This window comes from Merops nubicus, unplaced genomic scaffold, assembly GCF_000691845.1.
Source record: "Merops nubicus isolate BGI_N331 unplaced genomic scaffold, ASM69184v1 Scaffold47230, whole genome shotgun sequence".
NCBI lineage: Eukaryota > Metazoa > Chordata > Aves > Coraciiformes > Meropidae > Merops > Merops nubicus.
Genome location: NW_008583032.1, coordinates 1,103 through 25,366, shown reverse-complemented (window position 1 = coordinate 25,366; position 24,264 = coordinate 1,103). Strand labels below are relative to the sequence as shown.

The following is a 24,264-nucleotide window of genomic DNA, read 5'->3' as shown; positions in this document are numbered from 1 at the left end:
TTGCCCTTTGTGAAGCCATGCTGACTGGATTCTGTTTGATCTTATCTGTTGGGAATGGAGAAGGATTTTGGACAAGCTGTCCCCTTTTTGTCCTTATTCTGTGCAATCATCTGCAATTTGTGCCTGCTCGTTTCACCTTAATTAACCAAAGATAAATACATGCACGTTCCCTAATGAGAATACAAATGTGTTTAATTGCAGCTACTCTTAGAGAACTTTCCTTCCAACTCATTCTGCTTCCTTGCCCCACTTACTTTCTTTCACCAGACTTGCTTCCTAAATGTGCACACCTTTAATTTGCTGCTGCAATCCTCTGTGCTACTCAACGATCTCCTCACACATTCTATAACCCAAATTAATGTCTATTTTTCAGTCTCATATTTCTTCCCATTTTTACTATCTTTCTTCCTCTTAAAAAAAAAAAAAGGAAAGGTAAGGTAAGAGTAAATATGTATACTGCAATTAAAGCACTGTTGGAAAAAAATAAAAATCAACAGTAATAACCTTACAAAGCAGTGTCACTTATAAATTCAAAGACAGCTTGTGATTTCAGCTCCCTTGCAAATAAAGCAAGGTAGCAAATGCTCTGAAGAAGGCAAAGTTCTAAAGCTTCCTTTTTTTTTAAGCTGAAATACCATATGCAACTAAAAAATCCTAAGATGCAATTGCATAGATTGCCAACTCTTTCTACCTCCTCTTTCCTTTATATAAAGAATGTAACAAAGTATATGTCACTTCCTCCAACCAAAATAAAAAAACACATCCATCTTTGCTTTCAACTAGTGCAAAGTGAATAACACAGAAGAATCAGCAGATGGTGCTGTCCTAATAATGGATTTTTCAGTCTCCTCCTTGTTCAGACTGAAGGAAAAAGATTCTCACTCCTAAACATTTTTTCCCTTGACTTCTGGTGCACGCAGGAAAAACTTTCAGATAAAACTCAAATGGAAAAATGTTGCTATTTGCTATTTTTAAAAATGGCTAACCAAGTGTAGAAACAAGGAGTCAGATTCACAGACACAGATGTCACTTACACAGCCAACGAAAAAGGTCAGTCTGATGTACATAGTCCTGACATCTCAATGGACAGGACGTTCCTCCAGAATCTTTGAGACATGGGACACAAATGTGCTTTTCCAGTCTCTGAGGACAGTGCAATAAAAACACAGAAGAGACTACAGCAAGGTGGCCACCTATTCAATTTTGCATTGATTGACATCAACTGAAGCAGTGACTGGAAGCACAGCGTCACTGTCCTGAGAGATTGCTTCAAGCTGGTAGGCTATAAAATTTTTCTCTTCAGACCAATGGTTATACCTACCACCTCTTTGCCTGCCTCCCCACCTCCATAGGTAGTGCTAGTCATCTGTGAGCCCAGCCTGAAAATCTGAAAGTGTGTTTAAAAATGGTAAATCAAACTATTCTGACATTCTTAATACTCTCCCTCATTTATCTTTCAGCTGAAATGGGATTACATTTTCTAGTAAGTTTGGATGACTTTTTGCTGTAAATTTTTTGCAATACTTTCACCTATTTCTACCAGCAGGGGCAACAGAGGAAGACAGGAACTGTTGAAAATGTCTCCAGAAGTCTCTAGAGACCTAAAGATTTAATTGCTTCCCCACACCTTGCAATTAACAAATTAACAATTAACAAATGGGAAGGCAGGATGTGCCCTGGGATTATTGGTAAGGTATATAAGCATTTCAAAGAACCGTAACAAATTTGAAGTCCCACACTGTCTGTTCTATAGAAATTTAGCATCTCCTCATCTTCATGCAGTTGAAGTTATTTCTATAGCAAGTGAATAATGAAACTAAGTTAATAAAAATAAACACTTTTTGTCGTGTTGTCCCCCAGCATAAATCTTGAATGAAAATTTTTTCTTTTTCATGTTATGATCCACATTAAGGCTTTAATAGATTGAGAAACGTGCAAAATAAAGCACATGGAAGTGGTACATATACATAGATAGATGTCAAACTGTAATTCTTAACTGGAAGAAAGAGCTCTTTGTAAAAGGCATACCATCAGTATTAATGAATAAATCAGTATACCACATATAAATTCCACAGGAAAGTACTTGAATAGCCAGTGATTTCACCCAGCTCCCTTTACTTTAGCACTGCGTGTCTCAAAGGTAGCAATTACAAGACAGGGGTGAATACTATGTTGTCTCATACACACCAAATGCAATTTTTAATGAAACACTAGATTGCAGTTTTAAATAATGATCTGCATAGTCTGCAAGGTAGAAAGGTTAGCTTTTGCATCACTAGGTGACTTGTCAGACTGAAAAAGTTATCTTTTTCTTCATAAAACTGTGCCTCTGGGATATTCAGATGAAGTTTAGGTTTATCACATGCTCTTTACCAATACAGAGGAAAATACAGAAAGAAAAAAATTCTCATCTATCATTTCACAATGATAACGAAAATCATGCTCAATACTCATTTATAAATGTGCCCACCTTATTCATCTCCATTTCATGAGACGCAAGCTGATGTTGTGATTCTTCTAACTGGTTAACTAGTGAGTTCTTCTCCCTTGTAATTCTCTCTACCTGAGCCTCCAACTTGGCCACATTTTCAGATGCGGCCGTCACCTGCAAAAAGCCAAAGAACACAAGAAAGATACAAATTGACCAACCACAGATCTATATCTGGTGGGACTTTCTCCTTGAAAGCTACTGCATGTAGCCAAAATATACAGCATTAGAAATGCAATTAAAAAAACTGCAATATCATATATACTAAAATATAAATAAATATATACCTGCATGACTAACAATTCTTAACAATAGGTTCATTATTTTGAATTGATTTATTTTTCATACAGTAGTTTACTTGAAACTTTTCATCAACCAGACAAGTCTCCAGGACTTCTTAGCACGGACAGTGTCAGAAGCTGCTGGTTGCATTAGTCTTGCAGCTGTAAGAGCACTATTGAACACCTTATCCAACCCTATGTAGATTCATTTAAACCAAATCATATTCTTCCCGCTAAAGACAAAAACTCATTGCTACCACAGATCTCTAATTAATTTTTAAGTTCAGAAAACATTTCAGCATGATGTACAAAACCATACAGAAATGGTATGTTAAAAATGTTAATGTAATATCAGGTCAAATTTTGCTGAATGGTAAAAAAAGTAACAATAAAACAGAGACAGTTACTCTTCAGCTATTTAGCCCTGGAGCTTATTAATATAAGTGGAAATAATGGTGTCTGACAGTTTTAGGTTAACTTATAGGAATCCAAAGCCAAACCTAGAAGATTATATATTCAGAACTATTTTTCACTCATTATACATCCACCTGATTTACATATCATGCCAATTCTTCCCTTCAAACAAATCAGGTCATAAAGTAAATGATAAAATATTCATGTGGAGGCTGACATAATGCACAGTATACCATTTCTACCATCTCATAATCCCAAAACATAAAAGTAGTTAATCACAGGTAGGCGTAAAACATGCTTATAGATGACAGTTTTGTACAAAGTCATCCCACATTGTCATAGTATCACTGGATGTTGTTTAATATGCATTTAGGATTTTTTAAAAAAGGACTGCAAGTACAGAAAGTCAGAATCAGTTCCAGTAAAACACATTTCAGTGGGTGATGAAATACAAAATAATGTGATGACATGAAGGAGTGAATAATGCTTGTCTAAAAGGTTGTACTTCAGAGTGTGTACTAGACTCCAAGGCAAATCTGCAACTGAACAGCTCAATGCATGAGAGATAACTTCCAACAGATAGCAAGGACTTGAACAGGGAATTTCTTAATAATGTCTGTCTCCAGTGTAAGGTTAAGTTTTCTATTACTTGGCTCACTTTCCTAATCATCACTTAGCCCCTGGCTTAGTATTTGGAACTGGAGTTAAAGCCTTTGACTTCCAGCAGCAGCTTCAGAACATTATTCCACCATCTCATAACATCAGAAATATAACCTTGGCTCCCTGTTAATATTAATAGCTTTCCAGCCATTTCTCAAGCAACAGTACTAAAGAACCTCCTCTTTTTTAAACACTTACATAGTTTATCCTGTTCAGTCTGTGCTCTCCATATTTTATAAACAGTATGGCGTATGTCTAAAAAGAGCCAAAAAATCTGGAAAAAGTCTACCATTAGAAGAGATATCCACTATAACATTTCCAAATCTCCACCAGGAAATGGTTGGAGAGACTGCACATCAAACAAGCATGAAAAACACTAATTCATGGAGCATTTCTTTCTCTGCTCTTCTTCCCATTTCTTTTTCCAATCACCTTGAAAGTGCTCCCTCTGTCATATCTCTCAGGCTTACTGCTGTTAGCGCTGTACATTCCATTGGCCAGAAGACTCTGTATGTATGTTTTATACTCAAATTATAGTAGCAGCTATAAATTTAAAACCAAGTTATCAAGGGTCTGTTGCAACCATCGCTGTATGAATGGTGTGACGGATTCTGCTTCAGAAAGTTTACAAACATCAGTAAAAGTGAGAAAAAAAGATTCCAACACAGTCCTTCAGGTGAGTAATTTAAGCATATGGTAAGATCACTCTAAAAAATACCATATTAGAATGCATTTATGATATTGTAACATTAATGTATATGTATGCTCAAAGCAGCAAAGAACACTAAATTTGACGTGTGCTAACTTCTGATTTGGCAACCTAAATAATCTTTTAAAGAAGCCAGGTACAAACCTTGCTTCACATATTACTTAAACCTTTCCTACTTTGACAAAATGAATTAAAAAATCTTATGCAAACTAAAATGAAATGCATAACATTAACAACTTTGCATGTATCTAGTGACACAGCATAAAACCCAGTTGTTCAAATTCAATGGATCACTTATCTACCACTGCTTTAAAGCCATAAAAGTGATTAACTGAGCTCTCAAATCAAATAACTGAAATGAAAGACAAGCAAACAGAAAGTTTAAAAAGGACAATACACTTGTAATAATACACACAGAAAAAAATCCAACTCATACCATTGCTGCCGAGTTCTCCCTTTCCTTCTTCGTTTCTTCCCGCAGTGCTTCTTCTTCCTCAGCCCTCTTATTTAGCTGGGCAACTAACTCCCTTTCAAGGCGACACTTCTGTCGTTCCATCTCACGTTTCAGCTGCTCACACTGGTCTATAGCCTAGAAAAAACAATTTTTTTAAGTGGAAGAAAGCTAAAATTTTAAACAAATATGGTATTTATCTAATGTCTCCAGAGAAACCAGTTTGTCATTAGAAAGAACTTTTTGGTTTTTTACATGGTTATTATGATGTTTATATATACACGTTAACATCTAGAAAGGGAGTAACAAATTGAAAATAGATGTGTATGTTTGTATGTATATCCATGCTCTACTGTAATTCAGAAATCGAATTGCTTTTAGGAGGCAAGGCAAAGATGGAAGGATTTTTCAAAGTGTATTTTCCCAATAACTGGATGTTTCTTTTAGAACCAAGATAATTATTTGCCTTGCATTTAAAATGCCTGCATATACATCACTAGACTTGTCCTCCAGTATTTGACTCCTTGCAAACACTGTGGTTACTGACTAACTGCATAGCTGAAGGAATAATAATCTAACAAATAATATATGCACTTCCACTTGTTCTCCCTTTGAAGTGAATTACTGAGTGCAGCAGGCTAAGAAGAAACCTGGAAGAAGTAAAGATGCAAAGAAACAGTGGTGGTTTTTAGCTTGAAATCTGTCAAATAAAGAAGACTAATTCTACTGAAAACTCATAGAGGTACTTCTTAATTTGAAGTGCTAATCCACTTGTTTATAGATGTGTTTTCTATCAAAACAGAAGAGACACCAGTTCATATGCAAGAAGCACAATAGACACTATCTTCTAAAAAAAACCGGGAAAAAAAAAAAACTATCAACTTATGCTGATGTATCTCTGCCAAAGGGATAGCAGTTGAGTCTTATGTCAGTTTAAATCAGAAATACACTACTCCATTAAAAGTAAACCCTAAAGGCAGCTTGCTAGCCTATGAGTAGATTTCATTTTATTATTTCACTGATAATTCAATATATACTATTCCAAGGCAGCTAAAGTAATCTCCTTGTAGGTTTCCTACCTTATTACTCTGTATTTTTAAATACATTTTCTTGAACTGCTTATTTTTCTTTTACTCAAATTCAATCCCCTACATGCAGTTTCCTTGGCTTTGGGCTGTTCATGAGGGAAGCAAATTATATCATAATTCTTAGAGAATGCTCTAACAGTCTCCATTAGGTACACCAGTACAGGCAAAAATCCTAAATCCTAATTTTACTTACTACTACTAAGATTTTCTTTCCTTTCCTTCATATCACAAGAAGTTTTTGAGCATGGAAAAAACAGACTACGATTCAGTCTTGTCAACAAATAGACAGCAGCACTTCACATTTCCTTGCTGCAGTGAAGAGGGTGGCCAGTATAGACCCTATGGTGTTTTCTTTATGTGGCAGAAATGGTATAGATAAAAGACCCATCTTATTGAAGGTTCCACTAATTTATCTTACTAAATTTTATTCTTAGGCTGTATTATTAACATGAGCTACACTGAATTAGAATTTGTAGGGATTTTCTTTTTAAATATTAAAATAAAGATGTCCAACAGCAAATTAAAAAAGGAAAAGTAATGTATCTGTTGGACAACTGTAGAACCCACTCCAAAAAAAGTTAACAAATGAGCAATTTTAAAATGTAACACCGCAGGGACGGGGTTTGACAGGTGAACAGTGGGCTCAAAAGGATTTTTTCTCTCTTTGTTCAGTAAAAACCAAGGACCCACAACACTCTGAATTTAAATTGAAGAAGTACATAGGATTTCCATCTTTTTTCCTCACTGTTTATAGTTAAAGACACTACACACACACTTTTACAGAGATGAATTACACCGTTTTGATCAACAGAAATATTATGCCAATCTTTTACAGTATTAAAACCAAGAGCATGTAATTAAAAAACTCTAAGTTATTAAAAAGGTCTCTCAATTGCATAGTAATTCACTAATAATACAGTAGATGTCACTAAATATCAAGGAATTAATTTAGGTCAGTATCAGTTGATTGTACATAGTAACTAGGGGTAACACAAGCATTAGATCAAAACTGGTTTTGTCATTATTATTTGCATAGTCAAAAAGCAAAGCTTCCTGCAGATAGCATCAGACAGGACTTCCTATCTTCAAAGAGTTGTGTTAGCTTATCAGTTCTTGCACTGCATTCATCTGAGGCAAAAAGAATTGTTTGCAAGCTTTCTAAGTAATTTTTCCAGAGTAGCTCAGAAATGTGATATGAGAATTATCCCCCTACATGGCATGAATGCCTTTGAAAATTCTACCATTCAATTTCTATCACTTAGCTGTGAAACTACATCAGAATTTAAATGATGGCCTGAGAATGTAACACACCCTGCAGCCTAGATGAGAATTTAATAACGCAAATATAGAGTTCATGTTACTGCTCAGAAAGTCACCTAGTACCATCCTTTTAAATCTACTACATCATATCAGCATGTGGTGAAGGTCTTCTGTGTGTGTTTTCTCATTAGTGTGAAAACTAGTTAACATCTGCAGTAGGTCTGAATACTTCTCAGAGCTTGTCAGCTCTCATTTCTTGATAAATTTACCTTTGTTTTTTCCAAATTGGCCTCTTCTGCCATTTGCACAGCTTGTTTAACTCGCTCACAAGCATTAGATTCTCTTTTCTGCATTTCTTCCATGTTTTGTCTCAGTGAAACAAGTGCACCCATCAAGTCATCTCTTTCTCTGCATATTAAGAAAAAAACAGGCATTTCTTCTATGCCTTTTCGCAAACAACAGATATATAAAACATAAAACATTAACAGATAAAAGACATAAGGGTGGTAAGTAACGCAAGACTACAACCAGCATTGGTTAAGACTGAAAGAGACCACACTGCTTGCTTGGCAGATATTTGTTTGGTGACCAGTCCTTCAGTTCAGCAAGGCCCACCATTAGTGAAACTGACAGTAATGACAGCAGAGCTCGAGTTATAAATATATCAAAGTTGAGCACAACATGGGGATCCACGCTAAAACCAAAACAAATGTGAAAAAAGGCATGTTTCTGAAAAAAAAAAAAAAAAAAAAAAAATTGAAGTAACAGATTACACTGTCATTAAATGTAAAATAAGAACAAAAAATAAAAGGAAGGGTTAGGTTCAACAAATAATTCAAATCTCTAACTACATCAAATGAAAATCAATAGTACTTTGCTGCAAACTGGAACTAAACTACGCAATAAGACTTCTGGACTCTACATCCCCTCTGAACTTTCATTAAATAAGAAACTGAGATCTATACTAACTGGTGAAGCAGTAGTTAAAACTGTAATACTTCAACTTTTCCTTACTTCGATATGTTGAAAGCTCTTGAATTAAGAGTCTAATTGTCTGTGGTTTAGGTGCAACTAGAGATTCTGGCTGAAAACTGTTGTGTTTGAGTTTTGCTTTTTTCTTTTCTTCATGTTGTATGCAACGGTAACACAGTTGTATTTGCCAGAGAACTAAAAATTGTATTTTCAAATTTCATTTACAAAAAGATTTGGACAAAGTCCCTTTGAAATTCCCTGCAAAAATATCTTTGTAATAAGTTGACTCACAGGAAGATTCAGCTTTCAGATTTTGCTAAATCTCAAACTGAAATAACGGTTTAAGAAAGATAAATAGGTCAACTCAAATGTTTTATTTCAAACTAGGCGACAAGAATATACTGATTTATAGCTTGTTCATATTTTCCAGTGTCTATGACAAATAATTACTTTTCCTATAAAAGTAAATTTTGAAACATGACTTTTGAATAGCAGGAGCTTTCCTAGAAAATTCTTGGACTTGACAATAGAAAAAATATATAAATCCTGGCAACAGCCATCTAACACGTAGAGATAATATCCATTTGACAGACTACATGTACTATGTCCTTTCAGTTGTCTTGCCTCTGACTGACCCACTACCTCAACTCCAGCAGGCTCATTCTAAAACTTCAGAAATACTAAGAAGCTTCAGATATTTGACAATAAATAGATGTCTGTTTAATAAACTTTGAGAAAGCTGCGGTACCCTATCATTATTACTAGGAAGTAGAAAGGGAGAGATTTTAAAAGATGACTAGCAGGATTTCTTAAGAAAAAAGCATTTCAATGGTGTTGGGATTTCTGAACTACATATATTATATTCAGCATGTAAAGTGATTTTAAAAAAAATCATATAAATAAAAGCTACAATTAAAAAAAAAAGGCTGCAGCAAATAATTTCATTAATTGCTAGCCAAAATATTCTCCAACCTATTATAGTTAGGGAGGAGCAATACATCCTATCCCAAATATCTGACCTACGAGGCAACTGCAAGGGGGGGGGAAAAAAAAAAGATGACACTGCTAATGTATCCTAAAAGTCCTCCAAATATAAGGAGAATAGGAGAATAAGGAGCAAGAAAAACTTCAGATACTGAAAAATAGGGAAATTTTACACAAAATAATCAAAATACATGGACTTCCATAATAGATCTTCTGAAAAAATGAAGGGTTTATTTTTAAAAAAAACTGCAGAAAACAGACTATCAACAGCCTGATTATCTGGACAGCTCAACATGTCATAATTACAAGATAGTGATTAACATTCTGTCTCAGTTGAAATAAGTAGCAAATTCACCATGGATTATCAAAGTGGTTGGGATCTAAATTCATATTAACATCCATTTGGGAGTCCATTGTTCTGTAAGCACACATCTCTCTGTGAATGCAACCCAACACATTGAGAATTATAGGGTTTAATATAAGCAACTGTACTTTCAATGAGAAAGTAAATACCCTTCAAACCCACTTTGTTAATCTCTCGATGGTCTGCACGTGAAGGTTGGCATGAGTCTGTGCAAGAACCGCCTCATGCTGTGCACATTTCAGACACAAACCACCGGCCCGGGTGGAATTTGTGGCGGAAACGAGTGACTTCTGGTGTTTTAGCCTTCCTTCCAAATCTTTGCATGTCTTCTGAGATTCTGAAAGGTCTTTTCTAGAAAGAAGAAATAAAAAATATTATTTGGGCAATCAAACATTTCTACAAGTTATATTTATATGCAGGACCTAATTACAGAGGCAACCTAGAGAGGAAATGTAAGAATCTCTGTAATGAACGTTATTTTACACATTTCAAGTAGGCTAAGGAACACTTTCATTTAGAAATTTAGAAATTTTCATTTAGTTGAACTGCCCAGTCAAAATTATTGATAGACAAGCCAAAATTATATTAATTTGTTCCTTCCCTCTATAGTATCATAAAATAGTGAAGTTATGCAGAAAATTATTAGATAAAATTTACAAGCTTGCATATTGTCTGAACAAAGTAAAAGATTCACTGGCAGGAAACGCTATCAGCTGAGTATTTCAATACTAACATTTTCTCTTTTGTTCTTACTAACAATATCGTTAGATTCACATTTCTACTCCACACTCAAATTAACTGTAAAGTTACAATATGAAGTAAAATAAAACTCCCCTACGCTCCCTAGACAAAATCCAAATGTATTTGGTACATTTGCCCTGATCCATCGATGCACACAAACCTAAGGTCAACCACATCTCCAGAGAAACGGTAAATTTTTCACTTGTCTCTGAAATTTTTACCAGGTGCGCTGAAGAATTTTCTCCAGAACTTCCAAGCATCTGTCAAGCCGGGGGAGCGTGCAAGCAGTAGGAATGCTGACATCAGGAAGTTCCAGACAAACGCACACTGTGCACATATAGATCAATTTGACAAATTGTGCAATGAGTCCAAAACTTTTGGTTTGTTATGCAGGCCATCTGGGCAGCACACACATAGTAAGTCTGACACGTTCTGGTTGCATTGGATTTACTGTGCTCATGATATATACACTGCATGCATGCTTATTTCCATCTGGGAAATCTTCTGTGCACTTTTTCCAATTTTAGTAGTTGATCTATTAAATATAATCCACTATAACCTGAACAGAATTTGCTCTACATATATCCTTAGACAGTCATGCTACAACAGACTTATTCTTGGGAAATCTTGGACAGAAATCAGTGAGTCCTATGTAAATTCATGCTTGAAGTTAAAACCAAGGATAGTTGCACTGAAAGCAATATAACTTCTCACTTTAATTAAAATTTAACAAAACCTGAAGTGCTTTAGAGAACTTACAGTTTGAAAAATCATGCCGCTTTAGAGAAATCAAGATGTTGAATAAGGTACTTGTGGAAATTTTTAGGCTATTTTAGTCTCTGATATTTCTTTCAGAGTATATCTTACTCTTGAAGCCAAGTGAAGGGCGGGAAAAAAAAAGGATTACATAGCTGAAATTTAAGATCCTCCTTTACTTTCACTACCACAACTGCTTTGCATATTTGAGATATCACCACTGCAGGGGGTGTATTTAAACTTTTTATACACAATCAAAAGTCTAGAGTTTTCAGATGCACAAAACTACAATTTATTTAGAGAAAAATATAATTAAACAGATTCAGCAGCAGTATCAATAATACAGGTGTACAGGGGAAAGTTTACTCATGAAACCCTAAAATGGTTGCCTCTACTTCTGTTTTTCCACAGTTTGCTACCTATTCAAGCCTTTAATATTTTCAGGAATACACAAGGACTTATTTTCAAATATTTTTGTGTTTAAAGATAAAGACGTGACTGTAAATAGTGCCTGTATGCTTCAAAACTATGTCTTCCTGCTCCAAAACCATTATGTGGCCTGAACTAGTTCAATGCTTAAGATTTCTAAAACTCGTGATAATAAACTATTAGTAGAGAGAGCTAATTATGGAAGAGCTCACATGAGTTAAAAACTGTAACTTCAATTTTTTTCTTTGATCGGTCTACATTAACAGACATGACGTTTTTATAAAGAAAAAGGATAAAAAGGATAAAGGCATTTTATATGAAGTTGTAAGTTCTATAATTACAATAATTTAATTGAATTTATAAAATTTATATACTGCTAATGTTGCTATATACTAGTAGTACATCCAATTTTGCTACACTGATATTTGAGAAAACCATGCAAAAAACAGCTTTCAGGGACAATACCAGAAAACACAACATTCACACATTCTCTTAAATTCAAATTAAGAGTGGTTCATGCAGTTATGAAGCGATAATTTATTAATAATAATTTTAATTTTTAAAAAAAGTCTTTACCTTAGAGACTGTACTTGAGCATCAAGGATATTGACTTTTTCTTGATAAAAAAGTTTTAGTTTCTCCTTTAGAAAAGATGGGGAAAAAAGAAGTGTCTTTTGATTTCTTCATAATATTGTCTTACAAATAAATCTAGACGTTAGCCACATTGTTTTCCCTGAAGATATAAACTTGTTGAAACACTAGTGTCAGAGAAATCTAGAAAGAGCAACCTTCCCATTTTCTTGTTTCTTATACATCTTGTCAGATCCTCAAATGCTAAATTGCTTCAGCTCCAAGTGCAGCCCCACTCCACGACAATTTATACAAACTGAGGATCTTGTCTCGAGTTTGCTCTCATTCTCCCACAAGTCAGCATAAACAAAGGAATTCTAACCAACTTCAAGTAGACAGGCTATTTATTCATAACACCGTAAGTTACTCTCAGTATTTGATGAAGAACTAAGTATATAAATAAAAGTTAAATACAATGATGGAAACAAACCAGATAAAGCACCTGAAATTTAGCTCACTATGGTGCTTAGAAAGAAATCACAATCAATAAGATTCTCTTGTGTTAAATATGGCATATGAAGTGAAAGTATAATTACTGTAAAAAATCAGCTTTCAAACAACTGCAGGCATTAGGGATCACTGAACAGGTTTTCAGCTCTAGATGATGCACAAACCCAGCAAAAATATATTTTTCTAAGAAAATATAATTATCTGGAAGAATTAAAGTACCTTTTAAACTCCACAGTACACACAGGCACATAGATAAACAAACACCAGAACTTTCAGTTAACTATGTTTTTCCCAAAAGACAGCAACACTACCCCATTAATTTAGAGAAAAAAAAAATTAAGAGTATCTTCCCAAACTAAAGGATAGAGACAAAGTCACCTCTGAATCACTAGGGCTCCTCTGCATCTCTAAATGCACAAAATGTGTATATAATTCAGCTCTAGGAAGGACAGACTGCACAACGCTGCTTTTTAAACCTTCTGAGCCTGTGCTGATCCAGGAGCAGAAAGACTCACTACAAAAGAGCTTGCCTGGAAGGCTACCTAAATCACACCAGCCAGTTCCCACCTGCTTGTGCATTGTCTTACTGCTAAGAATCTCCACAGTGAAGCCAGCACTGACAGGATGTTCTTAAAACAAGACTTATCTCTGCAAAGTCAATATCTGCAGACACAACCTTCTACCTCTAACTGGATATAATATTAATGAGACAATAATGAGAAGATGATGTTTAGGAGAATAAAATTTTACCTAAGATTAAGGTTCAGTCAACCAAAACTATTCCTGTATGTCCATTACAAAATTAATTATCACAAATGTAGCAACAACAAAGCTCTGAAAGGTTTTGTAAAAGTCTGACTCTGCAAAATTAATACCAACCAGTTCTACATGCCACTTTTCTACTTCTACAGCAGATGCTGTAACAAAAGCCTGATTTTTGTTATGTGCTGGTGATGAGGTGACAGGCTGATGAATACTACGGTCGTTAGCACAGCTAGGCCAGGAGTTCTGAGTATTTGCCTAAAATAAAAGCATTAATGTTTCAGTTAGAATTATATAGGCTGGATGTTTATACAAATATTAATTTTATCTTCATTGAATCTTATCATTTTAATCATATTAGAATATAAAAAAAAAGTTAATTTTGTTGGTAACCTAAAATAATGATTTTATCCACAGAAATCCAAGTTTACAAACTCTCACTAAATTTTGACTAAAATTCAGTTTGTGGATGATCATTTAGCATGCTTTCTTTAAAAAGAATAAGGTGCTTGAACATGGACTAAAAAAAACCAACAAAAAAATAAAAACTTACCGAGGCATCTAGAAGAGTCTGTTCTCTTAACATGTGTTCTGCAGTTATGAATTTCAGTCTCTGATGGAGTTCCTCATTCTCAAGTACAACCACTTGTACTTGATCTTTCATTCCAGACAATTCCTCCTATAGGATATACTGCATGTCAAAGGCTTCTTGAGATCATAGAATCATAGAATTGTCAGTGTTGGAAGGGACCTGAAAGATCATCTAGTTCCAACCCCCCTGCCACAGACAGGGGCATCTCCCACTAGATCAGGTTGCTCAGAGCTCCATCCAGCCTGGCCTTAAAAACTTCCAGGGATGGGGCTTCCACCACCTCCCTGGGCAACCTGTTCTAGTGTCTCACCACTCTCAGGGTGAAGAACTTCTTCCTAACGTCTAGTCTGTATCTACCCACTTCCAGCTTTGCCCCATTCCCCCTAGTCCTGTCACTACCCGGTATCCTAAAAAGTCCCTCCTCAGCTTTCCTGTAGGCCCCCTTAAGGTACTGGAAGGCCACAATAAGGTTCCCTCGGAGCCTTCTCTTCTCCAGACTGAACAGCCCCAGTTGTCTCAGTCTGTCTTCATAGGGGAGGTGCTCCAGCCCTCGGATCATCCAACACTTAAATACACCTCAAGACCAAAAGTCTAGATTTAACATTCCCAACTATTTTAACCCTTTTAGAGAAAATAACAGTACTCAAAGGATAGATTTTGTATTTTTACAGCTTGAATTTCCATATGACTTCTTTAAAAAATTATTATTTGTATTCATGGCAAGAGATAAAAATGTCTTTGAAGAATTTTCAACACTATAGAGGCACTGAGATGCATTGTAAGGTTCAGTTTTGGTCATTACAAAAATCACTATCAAGAGTCAGTGAAAGCTGGTTTTAAAGTAATTCTTCATATTTAAGTGATCAGGGTTTTAGTGGGTGTAATATGTTGTCTAATACCTTGCAAAACTTCACTTCTGCTTCTAAATGGTTAATGTACTGTGACTGATCATTGATGATAGGAATGAGATCAGTAAGGGCTGGTAAGTCTCCAGGTGCAGCTTCTGGAGGTTTCTGAAGGAGGTAAAGAATACCATGTATTATTTTCCAGTTTTTCATTTATTGCATTAAGATACTGCTTGCACACAGAATTCCACACTTAATAATAATTCACCAAGTACTAGATCATGAGGAAGGGAGAAACAGTAAGAACTTGCATTGAAGAATTTTTCAATACAAGAAGCAAACATGTCCCTTGTGAAAATGCACACCTGCTTAAGCACATCTACAAAGCAGGATTAAATCATATCCACAAACCAATTTGTAAGTGAAATTCACACCACTATTTTAGATTATCATCCATTCTAGACAAATATAATGAGCTACTTTCTTCTCTGAAATTAATATAAAAATCCCTTGAATTTTAATGAGTTGTAGATGTGCATCAAAGGCAACTCCCCTAAATATTCATTAACAATTGCTACAGAAACATAACTATGTCTGCAATTTTAATACCTTTGTAGAAACACAGGAAAATGTGTAATCGATATTACGTTTTTCAAAGAACTGATCGTAGGATTTTTTAGAATTGCTTTTAAAATACCATTCTGAAGACCCTATAAATAGGTAAAATTTTTTATAGCCTCACAAATAACTAGTTGAAGACGGTAATGAAGGTAATCCTTGCCTATTCTAGATAAAGAATTATGTCTCTGTCTTGCTCAGCAAGATTTAAACAGGGATTAAAATTTAGGTTTTTTCTTAATAATTAAGACAGTGAAACTGAGACATGACTCTAAGTACAACTTATAACGACTTATACAAAAAATGCCTGTGTTTCTCACCAAATTATTAAACAGTTTGGCTCACATTTATAAAAGGATAAATCTCCCATCTTTGTATTTCCCCTCCAAAAGCTAAATACAAATACTGATTTATGTCATGCCAAGATCAAACAGTGATGTACCGTTTCCCTGAGCTACAAAACACTCATTCTATCTGGCACCACCATGAGGCAAAAGTACCCGGCAGGACAATCAGACTAAACTCATGGATTTCAGAACACCAAGAAAAGGTGAACTTTAAATAAAATTTCTCAATGTCAGAATGGCAGGGCTTGAAGTAACACGGCAGGAATAGAGGCTTTAGATTGTCCTGTTCCTTCCCCAACTCTGACAGCAAAGAGCTACTTATTTTGCTGAGTATAAACCAAAAGTACTCAGTGGAGGCCATCAAAAGATATAATTGGAACAATGCCTTTGAATTATTTTCCTATAGGGATGCTAGTTTCTACCAGTTGGTCTGTAACTGGACTGTCCATTGCATGTACTTTGGTGCAGTTCTGCTGCAAGAATAGTAAATCTGAGAAGCCCACGTGAGGGTATAAATTTAACTTTGACAGAGACCACTGCAGTTCGGCAGAGAGCTACAAAACCTGTTGTTATATGAACATCTCTAATCTTCTTAAGAAAAAACATAGCTACAGTGCAAGAAGGCCTTTGAGAATCCTTAAAGCACCGTAAAAGAAAAACAGCAGTTTCTGCAGAAATTTGTCCATGTAGTTGAACCCAGCTGTTTCCAAAACAAAAAGGATGAACTTGTGGTTGGGGAAAAAAAAAAAAAAGTCATAAATATGGTCATAAATATACCAACTTCTGCCACAGCCTCAGGAATCTCCTATTTCAGGATATAAAAATGATTTGGTGCTGCTTTCTTTTCCTAGATACTAGAAAATCTACCTAATTATGTATGCCCCTCATTCAAACAACACAAAAGAAGCAAGAAACGTACACAGAACGACATCTTCCTCCTTGACACAGAGACTTCACTTTCCATTCTTTCTTGGTCTTGCAATAAAACTTTAAGTTGATTAACTAGGAAGAGATAAAGAACATTACAACCAAAAAATATTTACTTTTTTTCATTTAAATTACTACGATTTCTAACAATTTTTAAACTATTTGCCTTCATAGTCATCTTACCCGCATGACTGTGCTGCAGTTCCTGCCAGGCCGGATTCCCACTGTCCACATCACCACTGCCCTTATCCATAGAGGGCTGGTCAAATCCAACTTCACCCTCATCCTGTGCTAACTGTCTATCCTCCAAGGCATATTTCAGCTGATGGATGCTTTCATTAGCACGCTCTGAAAAGAAATCATATTATTAGTTACAAAAAATAAAGTATTCATTGACTAACATTTTAAATTTGCAAAAAATGGGAGAAGTAAAAGCATTGAAGTGTCTGTCTAGCTTGACTCCTTGATCTAAACTCAGCCACTGGAAGCAATTACCTAATTCAAACAGCCAAAACAACCACTCCATGTCACAATTTGCAGAAGAAATATTTATTACCTTTTCAGAGCAGCAGCTATAAACATCATCTTGGCCTGTCAATACACTAGGACTCTGTACCAGCACAAGTAATAATGTACTTGACCCTAAAATATTTCCAGGCATATGTAGCTTCAATACTTATCAATGAACCTGAAGCTCATACTACACTTCACACAATGTGCAGGAGTGAGCACCACAAACTGTATTTTTTTAATTATAATGATGTTACCACACATGATAAAACAGTGGCTAGCACAACTAAAAAGACACTTGAGTAAGTGAAGTAAAAACTCAGCAGACTGAGATAACATGAAATAGGGATTAAATAAAGACTGATGACTTCTAAAAAAGTGTGAGAATAATAATAAGTCATTATTCTGAGAGAAAAAACAAACAAGCAAACAAACAAGACAACAATACAAACCAAACTCTTTCTAGATTGATACTGACATTTTTATAAATCCTTTCAAGAACCAACTGACTTACTGGAGGGTGATACAGTAATAGTCTTCTCTCATTTTCAATGTATTTTTTTCTTATATTACTTTTAAAATTATTTATTTGATTCAGCTGACATAAAAAAAAATTAAAAAGCTTTCCGATCATAAAGCCATATCATTCTGATACAGCTGAACGTTTCCAATATGCTAAAAAAGATAGTGGAGAGATTTGCAGCTGAGAGATAACAGCTAGATGGTGAATAAGAAAATATGGACTTGGTTTTAGATAATATTTCTAGTTCACTCAGGCAACTCACTTACCTGACTTTCAGAAACATAAAATCATGGCTATTTTCTTCATTTAGCCATAAATTCTTTGGAGGGTTATCCTCCCCTAGGACTACTGCATAGGAAACATTTGGGTATAAATGCCCACAGAACAGGAACTTCACTCTTATGAGACAAAGCTTATAAAGTAATATTTTTTACTAGAGCAACTGCTACAAACAGAAAAACTACAAGACTTCCACCACATGTCCTTCATTTATTTTTATTTGTTGCCTGTAAGTTGATATAAGCAAAAAGAACTGAAAATATTTTTTTCTTATAGGCAAAAAAAGCTTAAAAAGAATAATCCCAGTTAAGCATTTGCTAGGTAGAATTCAGAAGACATGCCTCAAGGTATAAATGCTGTGGGTTACAAATGTTACTAGCTCCTTTATTCCAAATGGAAAAGTGAATAGCACTTCAAGTCAGAGAACAAAAGCTAGATATGTATTTCTGACTTTATCTTTTTCAAGTTCACGGAGGAGGAGCTTTGGTCAAGTATTTCTCTATTGGCATACTTAAGCTATTCATCTATTCCTGAACATTCCAGGATGCTATGAGGGTGGGAAAGCTCATTGAAGTATCTCAATGATGTAATGGCTTAAATATTTAACAAGCTATGTTGCAATATCAGTTACTACATGCTGTGTTATCTGATAGCAGTAAAACTCCTTCATTTCTCCATTCATTGTAGACCTCTGTCAGAGAACCTCAGAGTATCAATGTTTGCTCCACAGCCAGTGAAGAACAACAAACCAAAATCAAACAGGCCCATATACAGTTTTTCTCAGAACGTCACCCTCTTCATAATATTACAGCTTCTGAATTCCAACCTACTACTTCATGCTCAAAGATAAAATAGATCTTCTTATGATATGTCCTCTTCCATAACTATATGGGCAGCAGCAGTGAAACGTTAAAACACCATGATCAATGTCATACTGATGTCTACTTTTCTTGTCTACAGTTTCCTGCCTCTGGAATAATGTCCCCACATTTTTGAAAGCTTCATCACATAATTGCCACAGTTTCTTGAAAGCCTGCCAACTTCTAAACTACAGAAGTTGCTGCTATAAGCAAAACACCACTGTGAAACTGTGAGTTAGGAGTTTTTGAAAGTCTGTCTTTAGCACTAGACACCAAAGAGCTAATATTTACTTCTGTAAGAGTTGAATTAGATGTCTAAAAGGGAATAAGTACAGTACAACAGTTTTTTTCCTAATTAAGGGACATAATTTTGGGCACAAGGACAAAAGCAGACATATTACCAGGTGGAAAGATTACATTTGTTTCTGCTGAAGTAAATATATTATTTTTAAATACAAAAGAGAACCTCTGCAGAAGCAAACTACTGGACAGCAAAGAACCTTTGCTTAAAGACAACATATATTTTGTAATGAATTTACAAGCCATTAATTTTTAAGTGCTCACACATTGAACCCCACTTTTTCAGTTAGTCTATTCCTGTAATGGTACATATTATAGGAACAGGGCCTCAGTGAAAACATACTGCAGAAACCTGCTTGCACACTACCGTGATTTGCATATCTAAAATTCAGTGAGAATTCTTCTTTCCTACATCTCTACAAGATTCTGTGCACAAAGTCCAAACACAGATTTTTGTTGTATGATCACATTTCATTGATGTGTTATTTCCTATAGGAACAGCTGAGGATATAAATGAACTTTGACTTATGTGGATTAAAACTTAAAAATATAAATTTTATTTACTATAAAGCTCTTTGGTTGTCAGTGTTTAAAGGATCTCGGATGATTATGAAAAATGGCAAGCTAGCAACAAAATCTGATAGATCAAACCCAATACATAAATAAAAAAGATGCAACTGCTCCACAAAACTGCTGTCAGGTTGTCAGCTATCATGTATATATCACAGACAGTACTTGCCTCAAGGGACAGGCAGATAGCTTCCCTAATGCCTTAGCCATCACACAGCTGACCAAACACCCAACAGAAAGAAATACATCACTGCTGTTTACTTCAGAGACAGAAGCAACCAGTGATTCTAATCCAGGACCAACACCATCATGTTCTAGGTACAAAGGCATTCCTACCCCTCAATTCTTCTAATTGTGAATGCAACTTTGGACTAGATTAAGCTCAGTTAAGCATAATACTTTAGAGTAAAAATCAATAGAGCCCAGACTGAAACATTAACATTCAAAAAGCAGATGCCATATATTCTACATTATGAATAAAGATACTCTTCTATCCTGAAAGAGTCATTGGTAAGTCCAGTTATTTTCTGTATTCACTGAAAGTACGAAAACTAAGTATTATTCCCTGAAAACAGAGTACAGGCATCCTTTTTTTCTCAAGAATTATCTTTCTATATTTGTATAAATATAATTGTTACAATTTTTATATGGGAATTTCAGTAAAATCGCTGAATAGCAACATTTTTTTTTGTGTTGCAGACATAATTATTCATTCAACTTGTCCAAAAAAAAAAAAAAGATAAAGGCAAGAGTCAAGACAATGAAGCAAAATAAAACATGGAAGAGGTAGCTGTATTTCCAAGTAGTAATTAGCTTTTGGGGGTGGAGAGAATGAAAACATTCCAAGAACAATTTGCCAGTGAAATGAAAATAGGGAAAAAAAACCAACAAAAAACAGAGAACGCATTGAACTGTGTTTGCATCGCCTAAACAAAAGAGGTTTTTTAGACACTGCCTGAGACTGTCTATAAAGAGCACTCCTTTAAATGAAAGCACCAAAGGTACCTCATTCATGAACTCAGAAATGCCATAGAAAATACTGTGGGACCTAATGGAGAGCTTAGAAAAGGAAATAACCATCCAAAACAAGAGAATTGCCTGAAAAGAGATGGAAAATAACTCCAGCTGGAGAAAGCGTTAAGCAACATAAATTGAAGAAAATAAAATACAACTTCATGAAAAAGTGGTCATTATTCTGTCATCTAAAGCTAACATTCCAGTAAGAATGTCAATGTGAAAGTATTAGAAGTTCCTGTCTATAAATTCAGCAAACAGGTCTATTTCTGATATCCCATGGTTCCGAATCATCCCTAGAAAGTTAAAGGAGGAATTACACTAATTATTTATGTCTTTAAAAACAACCCAACAAAACAACACTGTACAATTCATGTGAAACATTAACTGACAAAACAATCAGACCAGTAATTGAAAACAGAAGTATGATGCCTATTTAAAGACTTTAGTGTTCAAATGCATATGAACTTTGACTTTGTTTCTATTAACACTTAAAAATCTAAAAGGTACATTATGTACCTCTTCCAGGGTAGCATTTCAGCCAAAGAGCTGCTCAAAAATACTGAAATTGAGAATTTCCTTTTAAGTATTTCTTGTGTTTCACACAGTTTGGGAATAATCATTCTGATATGCAGCTGCCAAACACAGATATTCTACTGTGCTACTGACATCTTACATGGCAACTTTGAGACTGAAAGCATCCTACCCATTACTACCTGTGCTGCCAGGATTTTAGGAGTAAATACTCAGCAGTATCAAAAAGTGATACCAGGGCTGTTCATTACCAGGCCTCAAAAAGTCCTCAGAGGTGTTTAATGCTCAGGTGTTTCAAACTAATAAACCATGGATCCATTTGATTTGGTTTCTTGGTCTTCATTCTATGAGAAACAGATGGTTTTCAATACAGCTTTTACCAAATTATCATCTTTAAGAGGAAACTGTTCTCTGGAGCCACAGCATTCATTGTCATGTGTTCCTAAACCAGCCCTTTCTGCAGAACATAAAGCACATGCCTAAGGTCTAGAGACCCTCTGTCCTGGTTTTGCTGGGACAGAATCATAAGCTTGCCATGATCTGCAGGGCATCAGCAGTTTGGAGTCAGCCAGGGCAGCTGACCCAAGTTGGCTACAGGGGTATTCCATACCATAAGTCTTGCTGTCATTACAAAGGAGGAAGTTTGCTGAGGATAGAGGGCCTCCTCCTCTTCCGGCTGCCTAGGGCAGCCTTCCCATTTATTGTGACTGCCATTCTTTTGCTGGGCTGACAACTTTGCATACTTTACGTTGCAATGGTATTAGTTTGTCTACTTCATTAAATCCATTTTCCTTTCAATTCATGAGTCTCACCTCCTTTTCCCACTGCCCCTTCTTGGCTGAGGAGGGGTCACTGCGTGATGAAGCAACTGCTACAGTTCAGCCCCTGATACAGGCTAAACGCAGATGGTTAATTTGCCACCCAATATTTGTTTGGGGTCTGATTTAGATAGCTCATGCAGGAGAATTTCACACCTTTAATTTGAGAGTCCTGAAGGGCTGAAGTTTTAACGGATTTGATTTAGCTGTTACATGCACGCATCATGTTGCTGAATGGCCACTGGGCAATTCTCTGGTATTTGTTCTAGAGTTGCTTTTGGATCTGTGGGCGGCTTTATCACTGTTTGTTATTGGTTTTGTGTGGTTTATCACTTTTGGGTGTGGGGTTACAGGTGCCTCTCTGCTAAGTTCTTTGGCATTTGGTTATGGTATTACAAATTCTTTTGTAATTATGCAGATTTCTGTGAAATAGTAGTGAGCAAAGAGAATTTGTTATACACTTGGATTCCACCACCCTGATCATATTGCTATGCATTCTAAATGTCTTTCAGCTCTTGGCTTTGCTTAGAGCAAAATATTGATATAGAGGTGAGTATGGAGGAGCTGCCACAACCCCTGCAACAGGTCCTGAAGCTACCTCAATCCCTACAATAAGCACTGCACCTACCTGAACCCCAGTGACCCATGGACTCGGTGCAAGTATCAGTTGCTCCTGTAGAAAAGAAATTACACAAAAAGAGCAGGCCCTGTGGGAACATGACAGGCAGAAGAGTCATAGGTGACCACTCAGTCTTGACCTCTATGTGAGTTGCAAGTTATACATAGAGATTACAGTGGTCATCCAGGTGACCTACTTGTTACTTGGCTGCTCTGATGATGGGATACTGGAGCCAATGGTTTGGACCTAGAAAACAGAGAAGCCAAGCAGTTTGGACTGATGGCAAGAGAAGTCAATAACAGGGGTCTTGCAAAAAAAGCATGTCCTCTCTCTCTGGAAGTGAGTACTCTACTGTTGAGCATGAGGAACAGGTATCCTTCTAGGGATGATGTTGTATACTGGTTGGGCAAGTGGACAACCATTGAGAGAGGTGTTAAGAATCTCAGGGAACTAGATGTGCAGGAACTGAGTTTTGCTGACTTGGATGACCCATACACAACATTAGATCCAGATGAACTCAGACTTGCAGGACCCATGTGGCACAAGTGGGTACTGAATGCTCCACCCTCATATGCCAACACATGGCATTATTTAGCTGGAAAGACAATGAGGCACCAGCAATGCGTGATGTGGGTGCTCAACTGCAATAATATGCAGATAATCTCTCTTCCTCCTCACAGGTCAGTGTCTCCTCTGCTGAAAAACCATCTGACAAATCCATGGAACTGCTCAGTAAGACATGTTAAAGATTTTCCCACAGAGAGGATAGGTTCCACTCCCCCCCAGCTGTACTGACGAGTGTCCCATTGTCTAACGGAGAGTGGAGACTGACAGATTATTGTGCCTGAACAAAGTCATGCCACCACTAAGCACTGCTGTGCCAAGCACGTTAGAACCCCAGTACTACCTGGAGTTGAAGGCAGCCAAGTGGCATGCCACGACTGATAGCTAACACATTGTTCTCTATTCCTCTGGCAGCAGAGTGCAGGCCACAGTTGGCTTTCACCCAGAGGGGCATCCAGTACACCAGAAATCAACTGCTCCAGGGGTAGAAACACCATGTGAGTGTTATACACAGTTAAACAGCCCAAGATACAAAATCCTTGAGAAAGGCCCTCTGAAGATATGAGAGAGTTAAAGAGGTCACTTAGAGTGTTCAGACAACGTGGCATGCTTCAAAACTTCATGTATCAAAATCCAAAAAGCTCACCACAGCTATGAAGATATATATATGACAGTCTCCAAGCACTCCAAATGTTTTTTTTCTAATCAAAAGAGAAATTACACTGGAACATTTAAAACACACAAAGAGCCTAAGACAAAAATCAGGAAGATTTGATCTCTGTTGCAAAGTGCTACAAAAGTGCATTTTCATGATAAGCCTGGTCTAAAACAAGGAATGAACTACAAAGTCCTTTCCAAGCTTATCAAACTACATACACAGGAACATTTACATAAGGAAGTATTAA

General features: G+C 36.0%; 1 protein-coding gene across 1 annotated transcript; it reads right to left on the bottom strand.

The window, feature by feature from the left end:
- Positions 1-2,470: 2,470 nt before the first annotated feature.
- SDCCAG8 (serologically defined colon cancer antigen 8) lies at positions 2,471-22,823 on the bottom strand (the record flags this gene model as incomplete). The annotated part of the gene is made up of 11 exons (XM_008939433.1): positions 22,805-22,823; positions 16,952-17,116; positions 16,761-16,843; positions 14,931-15,044; positions 13,993-14,118; positions 13,557-13,697; positions 12,174-12,238; positions 9,834-10,022; positions 7,621-7,759; positions 4,989-5,141; positions 2,471-2,605 (listed from the first exon to the last, which is right to left on the bottom strand). Coding segments are annotated over exons 1-11 (1,329 nt in total), but the record flags the coding sequence as incomplete, so codon positions are not given.
- Between the last annotated feature and the right edge of the window lie 1,441 nt (positions 22,824-24,264).